This window comes from Salvelinus namaycush, chromosome 32 (assembly GCF_016432855.1).
Source record: "Salvelinus namaycush isolate Seneca chromosome 32, SaNama_1.0, whole genome shotgun sequence".
Classification (NCBI taxonomy): Eukaryota; Metazoa; Chordata; class Actinopteri; order Salmoniformes; family Salmonidae; genus Salvelinus; species Salvelinus namaycush.
In genome coordinates this window covers 28389968-28414632 of record NC_052338.1, presented here as the reverse complement: position 1 = coordinate 28414632, position 24665 = coordinate 28389968, and the positions used below count along the sequence as shown (strand labels likewise).

General features: G+C 44.3%; 1 protein-coding gene across 4 annotated transcripts in view; it reads left to right on the top strand.

The window, feature by feature from the left end:
- col16a1 (collagen, type XVI, alpha 1) overlaps window positions 1-24665 on the top strand; it is a 149572-nt gene that overhangs the window by 32180 nt on the left and 92727 nt on the right. For all 4 annotated transcript variants that reach the window (XM_038972322.1, XM_038972324.1, XM_038972323.1 and 1 more), the window contains exons 5-9: window positions 30-153; window positions 2353-2634; window positions 3452-3532; window positions 6811-6885; window positions 10965-10997. In XM_038972322.1, coding sequence (XP_038828250.1) covers window positions 30-153; window positions 2353-2634; window positions 3452-3532; window positions 6811-6885; window positions 10965-10997 — 595 coding nt within the window. The remainder of the gene's footprint in view (window positions 1-29; window positions 154-2352; window positions 2635-3451; window positions 3533-6810; window positions 6886-10964; window positions 10998-24665) is intronic.

Below are 24665 nucleotides of genomic sequence, written 5' to 3'. Positions count from 1 at the left end.
TTTGTGTGTCTAACAGTGTGTTTTCTCAGTCAGGTGTTCCCCCATGGTCTTCCTGATGAGTTCACACTGGTCTTCACTTTGCTCCTCAAGAAGAAAACACTGAGGGACAACATCTACCTCTTCCAGATCTCTGATGAACAGGGATACCCACAGGTATACAATCCTCTTTTCATCTACCTCTTTTATCTCTCTCCTCCTTCTATTTATCACTCTTATTCCTTATCGTCTCTCTTCTGTCCTCTCCATCTCTCTCTCCTGCTGTCTTCTCTCTCTCTCTCTTCTGCTCTCTCCTCTATAACTCTCTCTCTCACTCTTTCTAGCTTTCTCTCTATCTCTCTGTCTCCCTCTATCTGCCTCCCTCTCTCTTTCTCTCTTCTGCTCTCTCCTCTATTCCTCCCTCCATACCCCATCTATTTTCTGCTCCTTCCTTCATTTCTCCTCTCTATCTCTTTCCACCCCCTCATATCGCCTGTCCTCCATCTCCCTCCTCTCTTTCCACCCCCTCCTATCTCCTGTCCTCCATCTCTCCTCTCTCCACCCCTCCTATCTCCTGTCCCTCATCTCTCCACTCTCTCTCTCTCTCTCTCTCTCCCTCTCATTCCACCCCCTCCTGTCTCCTGTCCTCCATCTCTCCTCTCTAACTCCTTCCACCCCTCCTGTCCTCCATCTCTCCTCTCTCTCTCTTTCCACCCCCTCCTATTAACTGTCCTCCATCTTTCCACCCCCTCATGTCTCCTGTCCTCCATCTCTCCTCTTTCTCTTTCCACCTCCTCATGGCTCATGTCCTCCATCTCTCCTCTCTCTCTCTTTCCACCCCCTCCTATCAACTGTCCTCCATCTCTCCACTCTCTATTTCCACCCCCTCCTGTCTCCTGTCCTCCATCTCTCCTCTCTCTCTCTTTCTACCCCTCCTATCTCCTCTCCTCCATCTCTCCACTCTCTCTTTCTACCCCTCCTGTCTCCTGTCCTCCATCTCTTTTCTCTCTTTCCACCCCTCCTATGTCCTGTCCTCCATCTCTCCTCTCTATCTCTTTCCACAACCTCCTGTCTCTTGTCCTCCATCTCTTTTCTCTCTTTCCACCCCTCCTATGTCCTGTCCTCCATCTCTCCACTCTCTCTTTCCACCCATCCTGTCTCCTGTCCTCCAGCTCTCCTCTCTCTCTCTTTCCACCCCTCCTATCTCCTCTCCTCCATTTCTCATCTCTCTCTCTTTCTACCCCCTCCTGTCTCATGTCCTCCCTCTCTCCTCTCTCTCTCTCTCTCTCTTTCCACCCCCTCCTATCTCCTGTCCTCCATCTATCCCCTCTCTCTTTCTACCCCTCCCATCTCCTGTCCTCCATCTCTCCTCTCTCTCTCTTTCCACCCTTCCTATCTCCTGTCCTCCATCTCTCCTCTCTCTCTCTTTCCACCCCTCCTGTATCCTGTCCTCCATCTCTCATCTCTCTCTCTTTCTACCCCCTCCTGTCTCATGTCCTCCCTCTCTCCTCTCTCTCTCTCTCTTTCCACCCCCTCCTATCTCCTGTCCTCCATCTATCCCCTCTCTCTTTCTACCCCTCCTATCTCCTGTCCTCCATCTCTCCTCTCTCTCTCTTTCCACCCTTCCTATCTCCTGTCCTCCATCTCTCCTCTCTCTCTCTTTCCACCCCTCCTGTATCCTGTCCTCCATCTCTCCTCTCTCTCTCTTTCCACCCCTCCTAGGTCCTGTCCTCCATCTCTCCACTCTATCCTCCCTTTGTCTTCTCCTCTCTCTGTTTCTGTTGTTCTCTCATTATCATTCTCATTATCATTCTCGTTATTATTCTCATTATTATTCATCTTACTTCTATGATGAAGAGTGTCTCACATCTATAATCAATCTGCAAACAAATTTAAATGCTATTCAGCATGTATAGGATGAATTGAGGGCAAACCAACTCATTATACATGATTGATTGTGTGTTTTCATGGGCAATAATTAGTTGCCTTTGTCCATGTTTTTGTTAACTTTGCAGAGTGTTCTATGTAGCCCACTTTGAGACCCAAAGCATAGGACTGTACTGAACTTCTGTCTGTAGCTCCTTCTCATAGCGGATTACTGCTTGGGAATGGATAGACATATTCAATGAACCATTGGCTTCAGCAATACTTACAATATTCCTTCAGCTCTGTAGACACTATAGTGGTAGGAACGAGGGAAGAGGAACGAGGGAAGAGGAACGAGGGAGGAGGTGAGAGGTGTTCTTTCCCAATCAGAAATGGATAATGACCCAACTGTTTTTTCCTGTCTCAATTCTTCTCCCCTCTCCTGCCTCTCCCCCACTCTCCCTCTCTCTCCTCCTTTCTTCTCCCAACCATCCTCCCCCACTCCCCCAGTTCTCCCTTGACCTGAATGGTCCTGATGCCACCCTGTCCCTGCGTGCATGGGGGGCTGACCCCCTGGGTGAGCCAGTTGGGTGTGTGTTCAGGGGGGAGGGCGTGGAGTCTATCCTGGACAGTGGTTGGCACAAACTGGCCCTCAGCGTCCAGCAGAGGGCAGCCTCTCTACATGTAGACTGCAGCTCCATCCAGACCAAGCCCCTGGAGCCCCGCGGCGAGCTATCGACCAAGGGACACACCCTACTGGGCATCAGGGCAACAGATGCTGCCGCTGTGGAGGTATGGAGGTGGACCAGGAAAGGAGAGGATGGGGGGGGGGGGTATTTTGGTGGGAAGTTGGGAGATTGGGTTGGGTCAACCTGTATGTGGGGAGTAGAGAGATGGAGGGAGAGGTGTAGAGGGTGGGAGGAGGGGAGAGATGGAGGGAGAGGTGTAGAGGGTGGGAGGAGGGGAGAGATGGATGGAGAGGTAGAGACGGTGGGAGGAGGAGAGAGCTGGATGGAGAGGTGTAGAGGGTGGGAGGAGGGGAGAGATGGATGGAGAGGGTGGGAGGAGGGCAGATATGGAGGGAGATGTGGGAGGAGGGCAGATATGGAGGGAGAGGTGGAGAGGGTGGGAGGAGGGGAGAGATGGATGGAGAGGGTGGGAGGAGGGCAGATATGGAGGGAGATGTGGGAGGAGGGCAGATATGGAGGGAGAGGTGGAGAGGGTGGGAGGAGGGGAGAGATGGAGGGAATGGTGGAGCGGGGGGAGGAGGGGAGAGATGGAGGGAGAGGTGGAGAGGGTGGGAGGAGGGGAGAGATGGAGGGAGAGGTGGGAGGAGGGAAGAGATGGAGGGAGAGGTGGGAGGAGGGGAGAGATGAGGGAGAGGGGGAGGAGGGGAGAGATGGAGGGAGAGGGAGAGGGGGAGGAGGGGAGATGTGTAAAGGGCGGGATGAGGGGACAGGGATATTTGAGGGTGATGGTCATGGCTGTAGAAGGGGGGTTGTAGTGAGCTGTCTCTAACAAGATTTATCTCCCCCTCTTTCTCTCTCTTTCTCTCTCTCTTACTCTGTTCTCCCTGCCCCCTGTCTTCTGCGTCTCTCTTGTCTCTCAGATGGACATTCAGCAGGTGATGGTGTATTGTGACGCCTCCCTGGCCATTCAGGAGTCCTGCTGTGAGATACCTGGTGCTAGGGTGAGAACACCAACCATCAAACAACACTCCCACAACCATCAAACAACACTCCCATAACCATCACGCAACACTCCCACAACCAGCACACAACACTCCCACAACCATTACATAACACTCCCACAACGATTAAACAACACTCCCACAACCATCACACAAACCATCACACAACACTCCCACAACCATTACATAACACTCCCACAACCTTTCTAAACACCAACCATCACGCATAGTCCCTGTGCCAAGATAACCTGTCTAAATGACTACTGCCCCGTAGCACTCACATCTATAGCCATTTAACGCTTTGAAAGGCTGGTCATGGCTCACATTAAAACCGTCATCCCAGACACCCTGGACCTCCACTCCAATTTGCATACCGCCCAAACAGATCCATAGATAATGCATAAAATATGCACTCTCTATTGCACTCCACACTGCCCTTTTCCACCTGGAGAAAAGGAATACCTATGTGAGAATGCTATTCGTTGACTACAGCTCAGCGTTCAACACCATAGTGCCCTCAACGCTCATCAATAAGCTAAGGACCCTGGGACTAAACACCTCCATCTGCAACTGGATCCTGGACTTCCTGACGGGTCGCCACCAGGTGGTAAGGATAGGTAACAACACATCCGCCACGGTGCGTGCTCAGTCCCCTCCTGTACTCCCTGTTTACTCATGACTGCACGGCCAGGCACGACTCCAACACCATCATTAAGTTTGCCGATGACATAACAGTGGTAGCCCTGATCACCGACAATGACGAGACAGCCTTGGTGTCCACATCACCAACAAACTAACATGTTCCAAACACACCAAGACAGTTGTGAAGAGGGCACTGCAAAACCTATTCTGTATATTCCCTATTCCAGCATCCTGACTGGTTCCATCACTGCCTAGTATGGCAACTGCTTGGCCTCCGACAGCAAGGCACTACAGAGGGTAGTGCGTACGGCCTAGTACATCACTGGGGCTAAGCTTCCTGCCATCCAGGACCTCTATACCAGGCGGAGTCAGAGGAACGCCCCAAAAATTGTCAAAGACTCCAGCCACCCTAGTCATAGACTGTTCTCTCTGCTACCGCATGGCAAGCGGTACCGGAGCACCAAGTCTAGGTCCAAGAGAATTCTAAATAGCTTCTACCCCCAAGCCATAAGACTCCAGAACATTTAATCAAATGGCTACCCAGGCTGTATTCGGCGCATGTGACTAATACAATTTGATTTGATTTGAACTAGCAATGCAAATGGCTCTGAGATACAAATAATATTACTACACAGATCATACACGTAACATTAGCGAGCGAGCCAGCTCACATTAGCTAGCTAGCTAACATTACTCTTTAACTTGAAATAAACAACTTTCTGACAAAATTAGAAACGTGTAATACCTGAAAATGTAGCTAGCTAGATGATCTTGGATTGACGCTTCTCCCTCTGTCACGGATGGCGTGGTTAGAAGATGTCATCCGGAGACAGCTGTTTTATACAACAGCCTTCTGTGTGTTCTTTTTTTTTTACTCCGTCTGCATATTTGCAATCAAACAGCAGAATGTTGTCCATCTCCTTACCTATCATACTCTAATTCCACCGCAGAGCAACACTTTTGCTTTTTGCAGTTACTACGTGATATCGTTCAAAAAAGCAGTGGTAGGATTACCTACACAAACTGACCAGCTCATGTTATAGACAGACGAGTGCTACTTGGCAGACCAATCCAACGTCATCTCTCCAGCCCACTCATCTCAACCAATCATGGCTAGCGGGAAGGTTCCTGTCTTTTTCGGCAGCTAAACCAACTAGGCTTGTATTTGTATTTACAGATGGCATACACGTTTCCTATTCAGGCACATGAAAGTTCACATGCCAAAAAACGCATTTTGATAAAAATGTTTACGTTTATGTAGTGACGCGCGACAAACGCCTAGTTTCCTGAAACGAGTCATATGTGGACTTGTACCTCACGCTTATATTTGCGTGTTTATTTGTTTGTGTGTGTGTGAAAGACCGGCAAACAGAGAGAGAACACCTTCAGAACACCTTCAGAACATCTTCAGAACATCTTCAGAACACCTTCAGAACAGCTTCAGAACACCTTCAGAACAGCTTCAGAACACCTTCAGAACATCTTCAGAACACCTTCAGAACATCTTCAGAACACCTTCAGAACATCTTCAGAACACCTTCAGAACATCTTCAGAACATCTTCAGAACACCTTCAGAACATCTTCAGAACATCTTCAGAACACCTTCAGAACATCTTCAGAACACCTTCAGAACAGCTTCAGAACACCTTCAGAACAGCTTCAGAACACCTTCAGAACATCTTCAGAACATCTTCAGAACACCTTCAGAACACCTTCAGAACATCTTCAGAACATCTTCAGAACACCTTCAGAACATCTTCAGAACACCTTCAGAACATCTTCAGAACATCTTCAGAACACCTTCAGAACATCTTCAGAACATCTTCAGAACACCTTCAGAACACCTTCAGAACATCTTCAGAACATCTTCAGAACACCTTCAGAACATCTTCAGAACACCTTCAGAACATCTTCAGAACACCTTCAGAACATCTTCAGAACATCTTCAGAACATCTTCAGAACACCTTCAGAACATCTTCAGAACATCTTCAGAACACCTTCAGAACATCTTCAGAACATCTTCAGAACACCTTCAGAACATCTTCAGAACATCTTCAGAACACCTTCAGAACATCTTCAGAACACCTTCAGAACATCTTCAGAACATCTTCAGAACACCTTCAGAACAGCCGAGTAGACTTTCAGACCCCTCTAGAATTGATGAAGTGATGTATGGAGGAGGAGGAGAGGAAGAGACAGACCACCTTCTCTCTTCTCCTTCTCTCTGAGCTGTCTGCTACAGGGCTCCCCGCAAGCAGTGTTTACAACTTGAACAGGAGCTGCACAAAAACATGCACATACACCACAGACACGCACGCACGCACCCACACACACACACATCCCACCAACAGAGTTCTGAAAAGACAGCTGATAAAGAGAGTGGTATATTTTATGGCTAGACATGGAGTGTCCGAGGGGGCTAAAGTTCCTGTTGTTGATTTCCTTTGTTGCCATGGAAAACCTCTCAAAATATGGAAACAGTGTTAGATTACTTTGTCTTCAGTTTAGCTTTTCAGTTCAGATGTTTCCAGGCAGTTCACGATACACAATCCCCAATTGATGTTTGCTACCTGTAGGCTAGCTTTTCACCTTTGACCCATGGCTCCTCTCTCTCTCTCGCTCTCTCTTTCTCAGTGCCCCCCTGACGCCCCCAAGAGTCGTCGCGCTGCCGAGAATGACCTAGAGCAGCCGGTCCTTGCCTTTAACCAGGTAATACACACTCAGATATACCAGCAGGCAGACCAACAACACCAAGTACTGACTGGTAGGGGAACGCTTCTAACAAAACATTCTATTGGTTCACCTGTTATTCATTGGTCCTCCCCTAATAAGCAGTGATCTAACCAATCGAGAGATTGATGGAATCAACAGTATCATGATGACCTCCACGAACACTATTGAGAAATATGATTTTTTTCAACACTTGCAACAGTGCTAGATTGCCAGATAGATAATACTATTTCATTATGTTGTGAAGCCAAATCATCTTGTCTCATTTCATGATTTATATTAATGCCATCATTTTCCATTCATCCATTCATTAGGCTGTTTGTCTTTTGGTGAGCTGTTGTTAACTCAGAGCTCTGGCAGACTACAGACAGGAGTAATCAAACCCAGAGAATACTGTTGCCTTGCCAGACACAATAACAGGAACAGAGCTGTGTGTGTGTGTGTGTGTGTGTGTGTGTGTGTGTGTGTGTGTGTGTGTGTGTGTGTGTGTGTGTGTGTGTGTGTGTGTGTGTGTGTGTGGGTGTGTGTGTGGGTGTGTGTGTGCGTGTACATACGTGGTGAGTGGGTGAGCTCATAGTTGTTGTGGCACACTGACTGTTAAACTGCTGTCTGAGTTTGTAATGAGATGCAGGTCTGTGTCTGGCAGTGATAGCACTAACCAATGAAATAACAGCTGATGATCGATGATGGACAATATAAGGAAGTCTCTCTCTCTCTGGGCATCAGGGTTTATTAGTGATCTACTTCACCTCTCCTCATCCCTCTTCTTCTCCTTTCATTATTTTTCTCTTTAAAATGCACTCTGGATAAAAACATCTGGCTGTGTCCATAAAATGTAGATAGTATGTATAATCTGGAAGTAGAAGTGTTGTTGTCTTTTAGCTGAAAGCTGACAAGGTAAAAATCTGTCGTTCTGCCCCTGAGCAATCCACTGTTCCCCGGGGGCCAAAGATGTGTTTATCGATTAAGGCAGACCCCGCACCTCTCTGATTCAGAGGGGTTGGGTTAAATGTGGAAGACACATTTCAGTTGAATGCATTCAGTTGTACAACTGACTAGGTATCCTCCTTTCCCCATTAGTTTACTCCAACTAGGGGAGGGGTGGTAGGGTTAAGGGGAAATTATAAAGGAAAATATTTATAAAAAAATATATATGGGGGATTGGAAATGATGCAGACAATTACACTGATGGAAGCCACAATCTATCTGCAGTATTAAAACTGATCTACACCAGTATGTCAGTTTAGATATCTTTCTTCATCCACTCTCTGTTCTGCTGCTGATGCAGGGATATGTAATGGTAGCAGCTAGATTCAGTGGTGTGCATTTACCTGCAAAATATGCCATAGAATTCTAATTAGATTCTGATTAAATGTTGGCTTTGTAAGAGCATCAGGTCACTACATAATTACCATTGCGTCTTCAAAAAGGAAACTTTTTAAAATCAAAAGAAAAGAAAAGCTGTTACTTTTCATACTGGAAGCAGGTTCATGGTGGGTCCAACAGTGTTGTACCTGTCTTCTAATGGTTCAATGTTGAACCTGTCTTCAATGTTGTACCTGTCTTCTAATGGTTCAATGTTGAACCTGTCTTCTAATGGTTCAATGTTGTACCTGTCTTCTAATGGTTCAATGTTGTACCTGTCTTCTAATGGTTCAATGTTGAACCTGTCTTCTAATGGTTCAATGTTGTTCATGTCTTCCAATGTTGTACCTGTCTTCTAATGGTTCAATGTTGAACCTGTCTTCTAATGGTTCAATGTTGTACCTGTCTTCTAATGGTTCAATGTTGTACCTGTCTTCTAATGGTTCAATGTTGAACCTGTCTTCAATGTTGTACCTGTCTTCTAATGGTTCAATGTTGAACCTGTCTTCTAATGGTTCAATGTTGTACCTGTCTTCTAATGGTTCAATGTTGTTCCTGTCTTCCAATGTTGAACCTGTCTTCTAATGGTTCAATGTTGTACCTGTCTTCTAATGGTTCAATGTTGAACCTGTCTTCTAATGGTTCAATGTTGTACCTGTCTTCTAATGGTTCAATGTTGAACCTGTCTTCTAATGGTTCAATGTTGAACCTGTCTTCAATGTTGTACCTGTCTTCTAATGGTTCAATGTTGAACCTGTCTTCTAATGGTTCAATGTTGTACCTGTCTTCTAATGGTTCAATGCTGTACCTGTCTTCTAATGGTTCAATGTTGTTCCTGTCTTCTAATGGTTCAATGTTGTACCTGTCTTCTAATGGTTCAATGTTGTCCCTGTCTTCCAATGTTGAACCTGTCATCTAATGGTTCAATGTTGTTCCTGTCTTCCAATGTTGAACCTGTCTTCTAATGGTTCAATGTTGTACCTGTCTTGTAATGGTTCAATGTTGTTCCTGTCTTCCAATGTTGAACCTGTCTTCTAATGGTTCAATGTTGTACCTGTCTTCTAATGGTTCAATGTTGAACCTGTCTTCTAATGGTTCAATGTTGAACCTGTCTTCTAATGGTTCAATGTTGTTCCTGTCTTCTAATGGTTCAATGTTGAACCTGTCTTCTAATGGTTCAATGTTGTACCTGTCTTCTAATGGTTCAATGTTGTACCTGTCTTCTAATGGTTCAATGTTGTTCCTGTCTTCTAATGGTTCAATGTTGTTCCTGTCTTCTAATGGTTCAATGTTGAACCTGTCTTCTAATGGTTCAATGTTGTTCCTGTCTTCCAATGTTGAACCTGTCTTCTAATGGTTCAATGTTGTACCTGTCTTGTAATGGTTCAATGTTGTTCCTGTCTTCCAATGTTGAACCTGTCTTCTAATGGTTCAATGTTGTTCCTGTCTTCCAATGTTGAACCTGTCTTCTAATGGTTCAATGTTGTACCTGTCTTGTAATGGTTCAATGTTGTTCCTGTCTTCCAATGTTGAACCTGTCTTCTAATGGTTCAATGTTGTACCTGTCTTCTAATGGTTCAATGTTGAACCTGTCTTCTAATGGTTCAATGTTGAACCTGTCTTCTAATGGTTCAATGTTGTTCCTGTCTTCTAATGGGTCAATGTTGAACCTGTCTTCTAATGGTTCAATGTTGTACCTGTCTTCTAATGGATCAATATTGTTCCTGTCTTCTAATGGTTCAATGTTGTACCTGTCTTCTAATGGTTCAATGTTGTACCTGTCTTCTAATGGTTTAATGTTGTACCTGTCTTCTAATGGTTCAATGTTGTACCTGTCTTCTAATGGTTCAATGTTGTTCCTGTCTTGTAATGGTTCAATGTTGTACCTGTCTTCTAATGGTTCAATGTTGTACCTGTCTTCTAATGGTTCAATGTTGAACCTGTCTTCTAATGGTTCAATGTTGTTCCTGTCTTCTAATGGTTCAATGTTGAACCTGTCTTCTAATGGTTCAATGTTGAACCTGTCTTCTAATGGTTCAATATTGTTCCTGTCTTCTAATGGTTCAATGTTGAACCTGTCTTCTAATGGTTCAATGTTGTTCCTGTCTTCTAATGGTTCAATGTTGTTCCTGTCTTCTAATGGTTCAATGTTGAACCTGTCTTCTAATGGTTCAATGTTGTACCTGTCTTCTTATGGTTCAATGTTGTACCTGTCTTCTAATGGTTCAATGTTGTACCTGTCTTCTAATGGTTCAATGTTGTACCTGTCTTCTAATGGTTCAATGTTGTACCTGTCTTCTAATGGTTCAATGTTGTACCTGTCTTCTAATGGTTCAATGTTGTACCTGTCTTCTAATGGTTCAATGTTGTACCTGTCTTCTAATGGTTCAATGTTGTACCTGTCTTCTAATGGTTCAATGTTGTACCTGTCTTCTAATGGTTCAATGTTGTACCTGTCTTCTAATGGTTCAATGTTGTACCTGTCTTCTAATGGTTCAATGTTGTACCTGTCTTCTAATGGTTCAATGTTGTACCTGTCTTCTAATGGTTCAATGTTGTACCTGTCTTCTAATGGTTCAATGTTGTACCTGTCTTCTAATGGTTCAAGTCATGAAAGGTCCATAGCATTCTAAAATTGCAGAGTTCATTTTTTCATGTCCCTCTCCCCCTCTCTTTTCCTCTCTCTATCTCAGGAAATCCTTGGATCCCAGGGTCTGGCAGAAAAGGTATGTTTCAATCACACACACACACACACACACACACACACACACACACACACACACACACACACACACACACACACACACACACACACACACACACACACACACACACACACACACACACACACACACACACACACACACACACACGCACACACACACATACAGGCACACAGACACACAAAGACAGAAAGACAAGCACACATACACACAACCACAACCTTGATCCTATATTAGTGAAGAAGCTGAGGAGAGACTTACGTGTGTCAGTGTGCGTCCAATCAGAAAGACCATATGTAGGCGGTATGGGCCAATCAGAGCAAGGTATTTGTTTATGCCAGCGGCTGGTGACCCAAATACCAGGCCAGTTACTGTACTCCAAGAAAGGGCAGAGAAGGAGGGTAACAGTGTGAGATGGTGTGACACACACATACACACACACACACACACAGCTCTGCTACTGACAGTGGAGTGATTTGAACATTATACACCTTGGCTATTTGGGGAGTTGCTCTATTGCTGCCTATTCATTTTGTCATTCTCCAACAGTAGCAGAATTCTGTTTACATACGCAGTAGCATATAAAACTCCAGACACTCCATTACTGCATTCCTTAGTGTCCTTACTAATGTTTTACTCATTTCCCATGGCTCAGTGTAATGCAGGATATTACCTGTGTCGAAACACAGCTCTAGTCGCTGTAGAGGAACTACGACTGAATATAATGAGACAGAATTATCTCTCTTTATTGGAAGATTAGTAGTGTGTGTGTGGGTCGGGGGGGGTATATACAGTTGAAGTCGGAAGTTTACGTACACTTAGGTTGGAGTCATTAAAAATCATTTTTCAACCACTCCATAAATTTCATGTTAACAAACTATACTTTGGCAAGTCGGTTAGGACATCTACTTTGTGCATGACACAAGTAATTGTTCCAACAATTGTTTACGGACAGATTATTTCACTTATAATTCACTGTATCACAATTCCAGTGAGTCAGAAGTTTGCATACACTAAGTTGACGGTGCCTTTAAACAGCTTGGAAAATTCCAGAAAATTATGTCATGGCTTTAGAAGCTTCTGATAGGCTAATTGACATTATTTGAGTAAATTGGAGGTGTACCTGTGGATGTATTTCAAGGCCTACCTTCAAACTCAGTGCCTCTTTGCTTGGCATCATGGGAAAATCAAAATAACAGCCAAGACCAAGAAATTGTAGACCTTCGCAGGGCTGTTTCATCCTTGGGAGCAATTTCCAAACGCCTGAAGGTACCACGTTCATCTGTACAAACAATAGTACGCAAGTATAAACACCATGGGACCACACAGCCATCATACCGTGTCACGTTCCTGACCTGTTTTCCTTTTTCTTGTATTTATTTAGTTGGTCAGGGCGTGAGTTGGGTGGGTTTGTCTATGTTTGATTTTCTATGTTGGGATGTTTGTGTTCGGCCGGGTATGATTCTCAATCAGAGACAGCTGTCAATCGTTGTCCTTGATTGAGAATCATACTTAGGCAGCCTGGGTTTCACGTGTGTTTTGTGGGTGTTTGTTTCCGTGTCTGTGTTTGTTGCACCACACGGTACTGTATCGGTTTATGCACTTCGTTTATTTGTTTTGTAATTCAGTATTCAGTTTCGTTTTAATAAATCATTATGAACACTAACCACTCTGCGTATTGGTCCGATCCGTCTCGCCTCTCCTCGTCCGAGGAGGAGGAAGAATATGACGATAGCCGTAACAGAAACACCCACCACCAATCGACCAAGCGGAGTGGAGAAGGGCGGCAACAGCAGCGGAAAAAAACCCAGGACTCCTGGACTTGGGAAGAGATGCTGGACGGCAAAGGACCCTGGGCTCAGCCAGGGGAATATCGCCGTCCCAAGGCGGAGTTGGAGGCAGCGCAGGCAGAGAGGCGCTGGTATGAGGAGGCAGCGCGGCGACGCGGTTGGGAGCCCGAGAGTCAGACCCAAAAATTTCTTGGGGGGGGGGCACCCGCGGAGTGTGGCAAAGCCGGGTAGGATACCTGAGCCAACTCCCCGTGCTTACCGTGGAGTGAGAGGGCGTCGTACTGGTCAGACACCGTGTTATGCGGTAAAGCGCACGGTGTCCCCAGTACGCGTGCTTAGCCCAGTGCGGGCTATTCCACCTCGCCGCACTGGTAGGGCTAGGTTGGGCATCGAGCCGGGTGCCATGAAGCCGGGCCAACATATCTGGCCTCCAGTACGTCTCCTCGGGCCGGCGTACATGGCACCAGCCTTACAGATGGTGTCCCCGGTTCGCCAGCATAGCCCAGTGCGGGCTATTCCACCTCGCCGCACTGGCAGGGCTACGGGGACCATTCAACCTGGTAGGATTGGGGAGGCTCGGTGCTCAAGAGCGCGTGTCCTCCTTCACGGTCCGGTATACCCGGTGCCACCTCCACGTACCAGTCCTCCGGTGGCAGCCCCCCGCACCAGGCTGTCTCTCCGGGTTCTCTCTTCAGCTGCTCCCACCTGTCCAGCGCTGTCAGAGCCTTCCTCCTCTCCAGCGCAGCCTGAGTCTGAACTGCCTGCCTTCCCAGCGCTGTCTGAACTGCCTGCCTTCCCAGCGCTGTCTGAACTGCCTGCCTTCCCAGCGCTGTCTGAACTGCCTGCCTTCCCAGCGCTGTCTGAACTGCCTGCCTTCCCAGCGCTGTCTGAACTGCCTGCCTTCCCAGCGCTGTCTGAACTGCCTGCCTTCCCAGCGCTGTCTGAACTGCCTGCCTTCCCAACGCTGTCTGAACTGCCTGCCTTCCCAGCACTGTCTGAACTGTCTGCCTGCCCAGCGCTGTCCGTCTGTTCCGAGCCGTCAGAGCTGCCCGTCTGTACCGAGCCTTCAGAGCCGTCCAGCCAGGACCAGCCAGAGCCGTCCAGCCAGGACCAGCCAGAGCCGTCCAGCCAGGACCAGCCAGAGCCGTCCAGCCAGGACCAGCCAGAGCCGTCCAGCCAGGACCAGCCAGAGCCGTCCAGCCAGGACCAGCCTGAGCCGTCCAGCCAGGAGCTGCCTGAGCCGTCCAGCCAGGAGCTGCCTGAGCCGTCCAGTCAGGAGCTGCCAGAGCCGTCCAGTCAGGAGCTGCCAGAGCCGGCCAGTCAGGAGCTGCCAGAGCCAGCCAGTCAGGAGCTGCCAGAGCCAGCCAGCCAGGATCCGCCAGAGCCAGCCAGCCAGGATCCGCCAGAGCCAGCCAGCCAGGATTCGCCCCTCAGTCCGGTGCTGTCCCTCAGTCCGGAGCTGCCCCTCAGTCCGGTGCTGCCCTTTGGTATAGTGGGATTGACATGGAGGGTGGCCATTGGGAGGAGGCCACGGAAGCGGGGTTTGACTATGGTGGGGTGGGGACCACGACCAGCGCCAGAGCCGCCACCGTGGACAGACGCCCACCCAGACCCTCCCCTAGAGTTTATGCTGGTGGGCCCGGAGTTCACACCTTAAGGGGGGGGGTTATGTCACGTTCCTGACCTGTTTTCCTTTTTCTTGTATTTATTTAGTTGGTCAGGGCGTGAGTTGGGTGGGTTTGTCTATGTTGGGATGTTTGTGTTCGGCCGGGTATGATTCTCAATCAGAGACAGCTGTCAATCGTTGTCCTTGATTGAGAATCATACTTAGGCAGCCTGGGTTTCACGTGTGTTTTGTGGGTGTTTGTTTCCGTGTCTGTGTTTGTTGCACCACACGGTACTGTATCAGTTTATGCACTTCGTTTATTTGTTTTGTAATTCAGTATTCAGTTTCTTTTTAATAAATCATTATGAACACTAACCACGCTGCGTATTGGTCCGATCCGTCTCGCCTCTCCTCGTCCGAGGAGGAGGAAGAATATGACGATAGCCGTAACATACCGCTCAGGAAGGAGACGCGTTCTGTCTCCTAGAGATGAACGTACTTTTGTGCGATAAGTGCAAATCAATCCCAGAACAACAGCAAAGGACCTTGTGAAGATGCTGGAGGAAACAAGTACAAAAGTATCTATATCCACAGTGAAACGAGTCATATATCGACATAACCTGAAAGGCCGCTCAGCAATGAAGAAGCCACTGCTCCAAAACCGCCATAAAAAAGCCAGACTACCGTTTGCAACTGCACATGGGGACTAAGATCATACTTTTAGGCAAAATGTCTCTGGTCTGATGAAACAAAAATAGAACTGTTTGACCAAAATGACCATTGTTAAGTTTGGCGGAAAAAGGGGGATGCTTGCAAGCCGAAGAACACCATCCCAACCTTGAAGCATGGGGGTGGCAGCATCATGTTGTGGGGGTGCTTTGCTGCAGGAGGGACTGGTGCACTTCACAAAATGAATGGCATCATGAGGCAGGAAAATGATGTGGATATATTGAAGCAACATCTCAAGACATCAGTCAGGAAGTTTAAGCTTAGTCGCAAATGGGTCTTCCAAATGGACAATGATCCCAAGCATACTTCCAAAGTTGTGGCAAAATGGCTTAACTTCTTTGGGCTGCAAGCCCGAAGCCGGGCACAATATGACAACAGCCACTTCAAGTGCAGGGCGCGAAATTCAAAAGGTATTTTTTAGAAATATTTAACTTTCACACATTAACAAGTCCAATACAGCAAATGAAAGATAAACATCTTGTGAATCCAGCCAACATGTCCGATTTTTAAAATGTTTTACAGCGAAAACACCACGTATATTTATGTTAGCTCACCACCAAATACAAAAAAGGACAGACATTTTTCACAGCACAGGTAGCATGCACAAAGCCAACCTAACTAACCAAGAACCAACCAAACTAACCAAGAAACAACTTCATCAGATGACAGTCTTATAACATGTTATACAATAAATCTATGTTTTGTTCGAAAAATGTGCATATTTGAGGTATAAATCAGTTTTACATTGCAGCTACCATCACAGCTACCGTCAGAAATAGCACCGAAGCAGCCAGAGTAATTACAGACACCAACGTGAAATACCTAAATACTCATCATAAAACATTTCTGAAAAATACATGGTGTACAGCAAATGAAAGACAGGCATCTTGTGATTCCAGCCAATATTTCCGATTTATTAAGTGTTTTACAGCGAAAACACAATATAGCATTATATTAGCTTACCACAATAGCCAGAAACACAAGCCATTTACCAGCAGCAAAAGTTAGCGATCGTAACAAACCAGCAAAAGATATATAATTTTTGACTAACCTTGATAAGCTTCATCAGATGACAGTCCTATAACATCAGGTTATACATACACTTATGTTTTGTTCGAAAATGTGCATATTTAGAGCTGAAATCAGTGGTTATACATTGTGCTAACGTAGCATCTTTTTCCCAGAATGTGCGGATATTTTTATGACACTCAACTATTCTGACCAAATAACTATTCATAAACGTTACTAAAAAATACATGTTGTATAGGAAATGATAGATACACTAGTTCTTAATGCAATCGCCGTGTTAGAATTCTAAAAATAACTTCATTACGACATCCAGCTTAGTTATAGCGAGAGAGTGCCCAAAATCTGGGCGCAAACTACTAGTTCACATATTCGACACATATATGAAATAGCATCATAAAATGGGTCCTACTTTTGATGATCTTCCATCAGAATGTTGTACAAGGGGTCCTTTGTCGGGAACAATCGTTGTTTGGTTTTAGAATGTCCTCTTCTCCAGTCAATTAGCACGGAAAGCTAGCAAAGTGGCGCGAAGCTCTCCTTCCTGAACAAACGCAGACAAAGCAACACGCCTAACGTCCCGAAAAAATTTCAATAATCTAATAAAACTATATTGAAAAAACATACTTTACGATGATATTGTCACATTTATCAAATAAAATCAAAGCCGGAGATATTAGTCGTCTATAACGACAGCTTTACAGAAGGCAATACCAGGTCCCTTCTCGCGCGTTCCAGAAAACAGGAAATTGGGGTCACGTCATGCCAAGAGCTTATATTCGACCTCAGATCATGTTATATACTCAATTTCTTCTCTCACTGCCTGTTGACATCTAGTGGAAGGCGTATGAAGTGCATGTATACTAATAAATATCAAGCACATTTATAGGCAGGCCCTAGAACAGAGCATCGATTTCAGATTTTCCACTTCCTGTCAGGAAGTTTGCTGCAAAATGAGTTCTGTTTTACTCACAGATATAATTCAAACGGTTTTAGAAACTAGAGAGTGTTTTCTATCCAATAGTAATGATAATATGCATATTGTACGAGCAAGAATTGAGTACGAGGCCGTTTGAAATGGGCACCTTTTATCCAGGCTACTCAATACTGCCCCTGCAGCCCAAACAGGTTAAGGACAGCAAAGTCAAGGTATTGGAATGGCCATCACAAAGCCCTGACCTCAATCCTCTAGAAAATTTGTGGGCAGAAATGAAAAAGCGTTTGCGAGCAAGGAGGCCTACAAACCTGACTCCGGTACACCAGCTCTGTCAGGAGGAATGTGCCAAAATTCACCCAATTTATTGTGTTAAGCTTCTGGAAGGCTCCCCAAAACGTTTGACCCAAGTTAAACAATTTAAAGGCAATGCTACCAAATACTAATTGAGTGTATGTAAACTTCTGACCCTCTAAGAATGTGATGAAAGAAATAAAAACTGAAATAAATAATTATCTCTGCTATTATTCTGACATTTCACATTCTTAAAATAAAGTGGTGATCCTAACTGACCTAAGACAGGGAATTGTTACTAGAATTAAATGTCAGGAATTGTGAAAAACTGAGTTTAAATGTATTTGGCTAAGGTGTATGTAAACTTCCGACTTCAGCTGTATTTGTGTGTGTGTGTGTGTGTGTGCATTTATTTGAGGATGCCTGGGTGGTTGTGTGTTTGTGCATGTCATGTCGTGTTAATATGCTGAACAAAAATATAAACGCAACATGCAACAGTTTCAATGATTTTACTGAGTTACAGTTCATATAAGGATATCAGTCAATTTAAATACGTTCATTAGGCCCTAATCTATGGATTTCATATGACTGGGAATACAGATATGCATCTGTTTGTCACAGATACCTTAAAATTAAGAAAACCAGTCAGTATCTGGTGTGACCACCAATTGCCTCATGCAGCATGACACATCTCCTTCGCATAGAGTTGATCAGGCTGTTGATTGTGACCTGTGGAATGTTGTCCCACTCCTCTTCAATGGCTGTGCGAAGTTGATGGATATTGGCTGAAATTGGAACACGCGTTAGTACACATCGGTCCAGAGCATCCCAAACATGCTCAATGGGTGACATGTCTGGTGAGTACTCATAATAATTAGTTTAGCGCATACCCAGTCTTTCCCCTAGTTCTTTTTTACAGATGTGGTGGCAGAGGTAGCAGGGGGGTTAGCAGAAAAGGTCTTCCTGAGGGGGATCCAGGGGCATGCGATGCGCCACTGCTGAATGAATATAGGGGAAACACTGCATACCACACTTTATACATTGAATTGGGACTCCCAAAACATGAATGGGGAACAACCAAACGTGTCCCAACAGATTGATGTCTATAGTGAGCAATACATCTCCATATAGTAAAGTAGAGAGAGTAGGCTTGGCTGAGAGAGAGAGAGGGAGAGGCAGATGGGTGTCAGGAAACAGTGACTAGGTAACACGTACCAACCATTGATGGAGTTGCATTTGTGGATCCCAGGAAAAGTAGCTGCTGCAGCTAATGGGGATCCTGATCCTACCAAACACATAGAACAAAAACCTTCTCTCTCCTCCTTACTCCTTACCTTATCTCCCAGTCACTTAACATCAACATATGTTAACTGGCTGGTGTCACACAACATCAATATATGTTAACTGGCTGGTGTCACACAACATCAATATATGTTAACTGGCTGGTGTCACACAACATCAATATATGTTAACTGGCTGGTGTCAGACAACATCAATATATGTTAACTGGCTGGTGTCACACAACATCAATATATGTTAACTGGCTGGTGTCACACAACATCAATATATGTTAACTGGCTGGTGTCACACAACATCAATATATGTTAACTGGCTGGTGTCAGACAACATCAATATATGTTAACTGGCTGGTGTCAGACAACATCAATATATGTTAACTGGCTGGTGTCACACAACATCAATATATGTTAACTGGCTGGTGTCACACAACATCAATATATGTTAACTGGCTGGTGTCACACAACATCAATATATGTTAACTGGCTGGTGTCAGACAACATCAATATATGTTAACTGGCTGGTGTCACACAACATCAATATATGTTAACTGCCTGGTGTCAGACAACATCAATATATGTTAACTGGCTGGTGTCACACAACATCAATATATGTTAACTGCCTGGTGTCAGACAACATCAATATATGTTAACTGGCTGGTGTCAGACAACATCAATATATGTTAACTGCCTGGTGTCAGACAACATCAATATATGTTAACTGGCTGGTGTCAGACAACATCAATATATGTTAACTGCCTGGTGTCAGACAACATCAATATATGTTAACTGGCTGGTGTCAGACAACATCAATATATGTTAACTGGCTGGTGTCAGACAACATCAATATATGTTAACTGGCTGGTGTCAGACAACATCAATATATGTTAACTGGCTGGTGTCAGACAACACCAATATATGTTAACTGCCTGGTGTCACACAACATCAATATATGTTAACTGGCTGGTGTCACACAACATCAATATATGTTAACTGCCTGGTGTCACACAACATCAATATATGTTAACTGGCTGGTGTCAGACAACATCAATATATGTTAACTGGCTGGTGTCAGACAACATCAATATATGTTAACTGGCTGGTGTCAGACAACATCAATATATGTTAACTGGCTGGTGTCAGACAACATCAATATATGTTAACTGCCTAGTGTCACACAACATCAATATATGTTAACTGGCTGGTGTCAGACAACATCAATATATGTTAACTGCCTGGTGTCACACAACATCAATATATGTTAACTGCCTGGTGTCACACAACATCAATATATGTTAACTGGCTGGTGTCAGACAACATCAATATATGTTAATTGCCTGGTGTCACACAACATCAATATATGTTAACTGCCTGGTGTCAGACAACATCAATATATGTTAACTGCCTGGTGTCCCTTAACATCAATATATGTTAACCTGTTTGGGCTGCAAGGGGCAGTATTGAGTAGCCAGATAAAAGGTGCCCATTTCAAACGGCCTCGTACTCAATTCTTGCTCGTACAATATGCATATTATTATTACTATTGGATAGAAAACACTCTCTAGTTTCTAAAACCGTTTGAATTATTTCTCTGAGTGAAACAGAACTCATTCTGCAGCACACTTCCTGACCAGGAAGTGGAAAGTCTGAAATCGAGGCTCTGTTCTTCTTCCTGCCTATAAATGGGCATGAGACCTATTAGTATACATGCACGTCATACACCTTCCCCTGGATGTCAAGAGGCTGTGAGAGAAGAAATGAGGTGATTATCTTGGTCTGAGATGGAACACATCATCTTGGAATGACGTGTCCCCCATTTTCGGTACTCTGAAGAGCGCGAGGTGGACAGTGGGATTGCCTTCTGTTTACCTGCCGTTATAGGCGACTACTATCTCCGGATTTTATTTTATTTGATACATGTCACCATATCATCGTAAAGTATGTTTTTTCAATATAGTTTCATCAGATTATTGAAAATTTTTCGGGAGTTTTGCCGTGTTCCGTTCTCTTCCGTTTGTTGACATGGAGAGCGTCGTGCCACTTGGCTAGTGTGCTTGCTAAATGAAGAGGGAAAGTTGCCGTTCTAAATCCAAACAACGATTGTTCTGGACAAAGGGCACCTTGTCCAACATTCTGATGGAAGATCAGCAAAAGTAAGAAACATTTTATGATGCTATTTCATATATCTGTCGTAGATGTGAACTAGTCGTCGGCGCCCAAGTGTTTCTGGCTATTGTGGTAAGCTAATATAACGCTACATTTTGTTTTCGCTGTAAAACACTTAATAAATCGGAAATATTGGCTGGAATCACAAGATGCCTGTCTTTCATTTGCTGTACACTATGTATTTTTCAGAAATGTTTTATGATGAGTAATTAGGTATTTGACGTTGGTGTCTGTAATTATTATGGCTGCTTTCGGTGCAATTTCTGATTGTAGCTGCAATGTAAACTATGATTTATACCTGAAATATGCAAATTTTTCTAACAAAACATATGCTATACAATAAATATGTTATCAGACTGTCATCTGATGAAGTTGTTTCTTGGTTAGTGGCTATTTATATCTTTATTTGGTCGAATTTGTGATAGCTACTGATGGAGTAAAAAACTGGTGGAGTAAAAAAAGTGGTGTCTTTTGCTAACGTGGTTAGCTAATAGATTTACATATTGTGTCTTCCCTGTAAAACATTTTAAAAATCGGACATGTTGGCTGGATTCACAAGATGTGTACCTTTCATATGCTGTATTGGACTTGTTAATGTGTGAAAGTTAAATATTTAAAAAAATATATATTTTGAATTTCGCGCCCTGCACTTGAGCTGGCTGTTGTCATAAGTGTACCGAAGTCGGGCTGCAGCCAGAAGAACTGCCTGGTGTCCCTTAACATCAATATATGTTAACTGGCTGGTGTCAGACAACATCAATATATGTTAACTGGCTGGTGTCAGACAACATCAATATATGTTAACTGGCTGGTGTCACACAACATCAATATATGTTAACTGGCTGGTGTCACACAACATCAATATATGTTAACTGGCTGGTGTCACACAACATCAATATATGTTAACTGGCTGGTGTCACACAACATCAATATATGTTAACTGCCTGGTGTCACACAACATCAATATATGTTAACTGGCTGGTGTCAGACAACATCAATATATGTTAACTGCCTGGTGTCAGACAACATCAATATATGTTAACTGCCTGGTGTCACACAACATCAACATATGTTAACTGGCTGGTGTCACACAACATCAATATATGTTAACTGCCTGGTGTCAGACAACATCAATATATGTTAACTGGCTGGTGTCAGACAACATCAATATATGTTAACTGCCTGGTGTCACACAACATCAATATATGTTAACTGCTGGTGTCACACAACATCAATATATGTTAACTGCCTGGTGTCACACAACATCAATATATGTTAACTGGCTGGTGTCAGACAACATCAATATATGTTAACTGGCTGGTGTCAGACAACATCAATATATGTTAACTGCCTGGTGTCACACAACATCAATATATGTTAACTGCTGGTGTCACACAACATCAATATATGTTAACTGCCTGGTGTCACACAACATCAATATATGTTAACTGGCTGGTGTCAGACAACATCAATATATGTTAACTGCCTGGTGTCAGACAACATCAATATATGTTAACTGCCTGGTGTCAGACAACATCAATATATGTTAACTGCCTGGTGTCAGACAACATCAATATATGTTAACTGCCTGGTGTCACACAACATCAATATATGTTAACTGGCTGGTGTCACACAACATCAATATATGTTAACTGGCTGGTGTCAGACAACATCAATATATGTTAACTGCCTGGTGTCAGACAACATCAATATATGTTAACTGGCTGGTGTGAGGCGAGCGGGCTGGGCTGACACACTGGGTGGTAGATGTTGTATTAATTGCCATGCTTCCATTAGAAATAACTTTGCTTCAGCAATTTGTAACACACACCAAACTGTAGTGTGTCTGTGTATGTCTTCCCCGTGAAGAGCTACAGCAGGCCTGCACTCTCTGGTGCCTTGGTGATTTTACTGTATCTATTGATCGCTGTCTCTCGAGAGGGACGCATGTGTGTGTGCGTGTGTGTGTGTGCGCGTATGTTGGAGACCCCCTCCCCAAACCCATGTCTGCAGAGAATGTTTAGCTGGTGTAACATCGCCACTCTCTGGTCACTAGAGAAACTGCACCCTAATCATTGCACCGCAGAAATCATCAACTAGATTCAGATTACTACCAGCCCTGCTACTGTAGTTGGGCCACTGGTCCCAAAAGGTAGTCTGTGCGCTGATTGGTCCAAACTGTCTATTGTCTTCCTGACAAGATTCAAACAGACACACGGCATGTCTCTTCTCTCATAATCAACACTACTCTATCCAATAGAGCAGAATGGGTAATTCCAGTCCTCGAGGGCCTGATTGGTGTCACAGTTTTGCCCCAGACCCAGCTAACACACCTGACTCCAATAATCACCTAATCATGATCTTCAGTTTAGAATTGAACTTGATTAATCAGCTGTGTTTGCTAGGGATGGAGACAAAGTGTGAGACCAATCAGGCCCTCGAGGACTGGAGTTGCCCACCCCTGCAATAGAGGATCCATATACTACACTGAACAAAAATATAAATACAACATGTAAGGTGTTTCATGAGCTAAAATAAGGAGTATTTATGTCTGCAATAAAGCCTTTTTGCATGGAAAAACTCATTCTGATTGGCTGGGCCTGGCTCCTCAGTGGGTGGGCCTGGCTCCTCAGTGGGTGGGCCTGGCTGCCAAGTGGGTAGGCCTCATTGTAATGGCTAGAATGGAATTCATCTAACGGAATCAAGCGGTTTCCATATGTTTGATGTGTTTGATACCATTTCATTTATTCCATTCCAGCCCATATAATGAGCCGTCCTCCTATAGCTCCTCCCACCAGCCTCCTCTGTGTGCAACTCAGTATTAGGAAGGTGTTCTTAATGTTTGGTATACTCAGTGTATGTTTTGTAACTACTGTACCTGAGTTTGAGAGCTGGCTCTCCCCTTGACGTGTGACTTTTGCCTTGGATCTGGCCTCTGCTGCTTTTAGCCTCCTCCTCTGTGCTCACCACGGCTGCTATCAAAAGCAACTTCATCTAACGAGACACAACCTGACACAGACCTTTTTAAAGTCACTTGGCGTTATCGACACAGTACATTGCAAAATCAATTTGGACTCTTTTAATTCAGACACTTTCCTCGTCTATATAAAGGCCTTGATCTGCTGCAATACAGGCTCTCACCATGAACTAATGTGATGTTAACATTACAGGGTATCTCACCATGAACTAATGTGATGTTAACAACACAGGGTATCTCACCATGAACGAATGTGATGTTAACATTACAGGGTATCTCACCATGAACTAATGTGATGTTAACATTACAGGGTATCTCACCATGAACTAATGTGATGTTAACATTACAGGGTATCTCACCATGAACTAATGTGATGTCAACATTACAGGGTATCTCACCATGAACGAATGTGATGTTAACAACACAGGGTATCTCACCATTAACTAATGTGATGTTAACATTACAGGGTATCTCACCATGAACGAATGTGATGTCAACATTACAGGGTATCTCACCATGAACTAATGTGATGTTAACAACACAGGGTATCTCACCATGAACTAATGTGATGTTAACATTACAGGGTATCTCACCATGAACTAATGTGATGTTAACATTACAGGGTATCTCACCATGAACTAATGTGATGTTAACATTACAGGGTATCTAACCATGAACTAATGTGATGTTAACATTACAGGGTATCTCACCATGAACTAATGTGATGTTAACATTACAGGGTATCTCACCATGAACGAATGTGATGTTAACATTACAGGGTATCTAACCATGAACTAATGTGATGTTAACATTACAGGGTATCTCACCATGAACTAATGTGATGTTAACATTAC